Genomic DNA, 4,700 nt, shown 5'->3' on the forward strand with positions numbered 1-4,700 from the left:
GATATCTGCTCTAGCAATCTCTTAATATACTTTTATATTTAAAGAGCAATCTAGTCTGATTCTCACGCCGGAGGGTGGTCACAAGGAGGAACCCCCCCCTTCTCAGTGACGAGCTCACGGTGTCTGTTTTGCAGGTTATCAGAACCATCTTCCAAGGGTCTAACCCCTCGTGGGAAACAGCTCTCCAACCCCTAGGTTACCAGTAATCGGTCGGGGTTCGACTGGTGTTTCTTCAATGGACTATTCAGCTTTCTTCTCCTTCACCTCCTTTCTTGGCACGTTGACTTTAGTCCTTAGCTTCTGCAACACCTTCTCATCAATCATGCTATAAAGCCTCTTACTATGCATTTGCAACCTCTTTCCATGCTCCCTTATCTTATAATCATACTTCACCCAAAATACAGGCACAATCATACCCGCCATCGTCCCTAAAACAAGAATAACGACGACGCACACATCATGATCATGCATGCATATACATCAAACAAAAATTAATTTTAATAATGACTACTTTACTTAGGAATCATGCATTATACATACCTATGAAAGCAAGTGTAAGCAGGTCCGATGAGTTGCCGATGACAGAAAGCAGCCACAAGCCAGCAACCGTCGCAGCGAAAACATACCACTCGCTTTGAGCACCAACTTTAAACACCCACCTAGTTGCGTCTTCTGAGGTTTCGGTTACCCATCTCGCCATTTCGGTAGCGGTGCCCTCGGATATCCCTATTGCCGACATACTTGGTTCCTCTCTGCATGCATCAAAATATAACAAATTAAATTGCGAGTAATATCGAGGAATTTGATGTCACAAGGCCATAACAAAATGTAAGTAACAACTTAAATTGCAAATAGTAACTAACTAGAAAACACGGTGAAAAGACGGGTGGCTTACTTGTAAATAATCCTGTAAATGTTGGCCCATGCGAAAAGAGAGGAGAAAAGGAAGATGGCAATCCAAGATGCGACCGTGATGAAATTGTAGCCGTAGATTTCCATCACCACCCACAGCAACGTTACGGTTGTCAACACTCCCACACTCATTGGCTTGTTCCTCCACATTATTACATCTTTCGCTGAGTAAACCTCATCTGCATGCAAGGGGACAGATTTGTTTTCAAAACCGAACCGATATTATTTGTCCACCCAATTTATCCCGACTAAACCAAACTCAAGAACAGGGCGACTGAATAACTATATTAAAAAAATTAAATGGCACACAAAATTTTAAATACTATGTATATTAAACTAAAAATTTTATCCGTTATTAGTTATGAAAAATATAATATAGATTGATTCTCTCTAATGATTTATAAATGATGTTATTAGAAAGAGTTGCCCGTCTATAGAAATAGAACACATCTTTCTTGTAGGGGAGTCATAAGTAAAAACGATGTTGTAGAAATCGGTAGAGACCAGCGATTAATCTAGATTGAAATTTATATGTAAATTTCATATATATATATATATATATTTATATATATTATATATAGAGAGAGAGAAGGGTTGGAATGAAAACTCACCTGAGGTGTGAAAACTCAAGTAACTTATACTCAACCATATGTTTTTAATTAAAGTTTAAATTTTGTGATCTATACCTAAAATGAATAAAAATATAAATATAATTTGTTTTCTCTGCTGAGAAAGTATATAATAAAAATTAGTAAAACATGTTAAAAAATAGCAAAACAATTTTTTTTAGTTTTCAAAGTTTTGTATTAAACTTTACAAAATATATTTATGTGTGTAATAAAACCAAAAAAAAAAAGAAAAAAACCATGTTACATGTGGTTTAGGGTTTTTCAAAAGTTTTTCCAACTCGAATGGTTTTCGTTCTATACTTCCCTATATATATATATATATATATATATAGGGACACATACCAAATTTTATATACAAACATTTTCAATATGACCTGTTTTGGTTTTGATCAAAAAGCAATTAATCAACCCCTAGTTGGTGGGGTACATCTAACGATTAATCGACGCTTAGGCTGGATTTTTACAACCAAGTGTAAAAATTCTCAAAAGTTCAAATCTTATAATCAACTTTACAAAGAAAAATTTACAAGAAAATAATTTAGAAAACGGTCGGTCACTGGGTTCAATCATCTCGTTGCCCAGAAGGTTTTAGGGCGACCAGCCAGTTATTATAAGTTATTAACACTGGAAAGAAGTACCAAAGACATAAACATGCAAGCCCAACCCAACAAAAATTTTATAAGCAACATAGAAAGGCATAAAGAAACAGGACACATACCTGCAGACGAAGAAGGTTGAGGAACTTGTATTGTCTCGGACATTGTTAATTATCGAAGATTATTGTATCAACAGACTTGTGAGTGTTAGTGTGATGTTTAGGCTGTAAACTTTCAATGCTATATCCGATGTTAAAAGGAACCTAGAATGCACAGGTGTCAAATATGTACACGTGGCGTAAATACAGTTACACGTGGAGGACATGCATGTATGCAAACCAGAATATTTAGTTCTTTGATGAGTTTTATGTTTTGGATTCTTTTATCTTTAGAGTTCGACACGGCGACAAGCGCTAATCGTGCATGGTGTGGATCGAACCAAACGGATAGTTAATACTAAAGATATAAACGCAAAATTCAAAATTTAAAAGTATTTTAGGCTAATCCATTTTAGCAAATATGTTTATTTTATATAGTTACTTTAAAGAGAATATAAAATATCATTGAGAGGACTCGGAGTAGGATATGAAATTTCCGTAAAACCTATTTTTCGGCTTTCAGGTATCACTCCGTGTCTTCTAACTAAGTTTTGTTTACGTTTTTCTTAACACCCTGTCACTTTTGTAAGCCTTGTGTTTTGTAAGATTTGAATAGCACTCAATCTCTTAAAATAAAATGAAAACACCTTACCATTTTAATCTTTCTTAGGAACAGTTCTATTTATGCGACCATCTTATTTAGAAAAACAAAATTTAGTAATTAGGTCATTTATTAATTAGTCTTACAATTACCTTATATTTTTAGTTGAATCACCTTTATATTATTAACATTTTATCACGTCAATTAGTATTTTACTGTTTTAATTGTTAAGTTTTATAAATTACAGTTTATTTCATTGTTTGCCCTTTCTAACGTCATACAAATGATTTTTGGAGTGTTATCGCTTAAAATTGCATATTTTGAATATCTGCGACCACCCTGCCCCTCACTATATAGTTAGGTCTAAAAGTCAGCTTTTTTTAAGTATTTTCATAGACCTTCACTACTGAATATTGGTCTCAAATTCAATTTGTTTTGATAATATAAAAGACTAAAATTTCAGTCTCTACTATCTAATATCTTTCCTCTTTATTTGAGACTGAATATCAGTTGCCCTTGTATTTGCGCCATTTTCAATCTCTAACATATTCTCTTCTCATTAGAGGCCGATATTTTTAAATTAAGGTGTTTAATAAACTTAGGCTCTCTTGTAACACATTATGTTTAGTCTTGATAGATCTTGTTAGTTTGGCTAGCACTTATATTTATCTTTTAGTTTATAAGTGGTCTTTTTTTTTTGAATGGCAAACAAAAGCAAAATATTATTAGGCATAATAGAAAATAGAACAGACAACCAAAATAGCCCAGTAAGTTACTAGACTCAACCTGGATACACCAATATGGACATCAACCCCAACCTTTATACAACAAAACGGACCCAATCCGTCCAAAAAACCGAAAGCCCCTTTGATCTATTACTTACCCAAAGGAAGCTTAGAGTCTTTATGTTATCTACCACCGTACCGACTGTTACCGGCAACCCATCATGCACCATTTCATTTCTAACCTTCCATAAACACCATAACGTAACGCTACAAATCGCATGAAACGCCTTCGCCTTTCTTTTAGAGAACTTGGTATACCTATACATATCAAGAATATCTCGGACGCTAAAAGCAAACATCTGAGGGACATTACACCACATGGATATCGCCTGCCACACAGATTGAGCGAGACCACCCGAGACAAAAATGTGCTCAGTCGTTTCATCCAACAAACCACACGCCAAGCAACCCAAAGACGCTACTGCAATATTTCTTTTAGCCAACAAAGTTAAAACCGGGATCCTATCCATCTCTGCCCTCCAAGCCAAATTCCAACTTTACTGGAGACCCAATTATTCTACTCAATTTTATAATCCACTTGGTTCAAACCTATAACTCTTAACTTGTCTTTAATACTTGAGACCGAAAAAACGCCGGACGTTTCCAAAGCCAATTCCACCTTATCATCACCAGCCCCTAAAACCACATGTTGAAAAAGTTTTAGCATCTCCCTGAACTCCCCAACTTCCTGTAACAAACCTGGATGCCTCCTCCAATCCCATGTACTGCAAATAATGCCATTCACCATTACCAGCCTATTATTCACAAAACATCCTTTATTTCTTTCCAGCCTATTATTCACAAAACATCCTTTGTTTCTTTCCAAGTCGAATAAATGGGGAAACTTTACTCGCAAAATGTCGTCTCCGATCCAATAATCCAGCCAAAATAAAGTCTTATTACCACTCTTTACCACCTTTTTCACCAACAGATCTAAATTCAGTCCCAACATATTGAGTTCTTTTGAATTCCGACTCACCTGCTCCATGGACTCGGAATCGACATCTTCGCGGGGACACTAAGCCAATCTCTAGATGAATGATGTATAGACCAAATTACCCTTCTCCACAATTTATCCC

General features: G+C 35.5%; 2 protein-coding genes across 2 annotated transcripts; both read right to left on the reverse strand.

Annotated features, from left to right (window-relative positions):
• Nucleotides 1-236: 236 nt before the first annotated feature.
• Nucleotides 237-2,323, reverse strand: LOC143609780 (reticulon-like protein B13). The gene is made up of 4 exons (XM_077084437.1): nt 2,260-2,323; nt 896-1,091; nt 541-752; nt 237-428 (listed from the first exon to the last, which is right to left on the reverse strand). Exons 1-4 carry the CDS (start codon nt 2,300-2,302, stop codon nt 241-243), a joined length of 639 nt encoding a protein of 212 aa, XP_076940552.1. The 5' UTR covers nt 2,303-2,323; the 3' UTR covers nt 237-240.
• Nucleotides 2,324-3,656: 1,333 nt separating this feature from the next.
• Nucleotides 3,657-4,091, reverse strand: LOC143609782 (uncharacterized). The gene has a single exon (XM_077084438.1). The coding sequence runs from the start codon at nt 4,089-4,091 to the stop codon at nt 3,657-3,659; it is 435 nt and encodes a 144-aa protein (XP_076940553.1).
• Nucleotides 4,092-4,700: the final 609 nt, after the last annotated feature.

The sequence above is a fragment of the Bidens hawaiensis genome, unplaced genomic scaffold (assembly GCF_021521415.1).
Source record: "Bidens hawaiensis isolate Kalapana, Puna unplaced genomic scaffold, B.hawaiensis_p1.1 tig00013623_1, whole genome shotgun sequence".
Lineage (NCBI taxonomy): Eukaryota > Viridiplantae > Streptophyta > Magnoliopsida > Asterales > Asteraceae > Bidens > Bidens hawaiensis.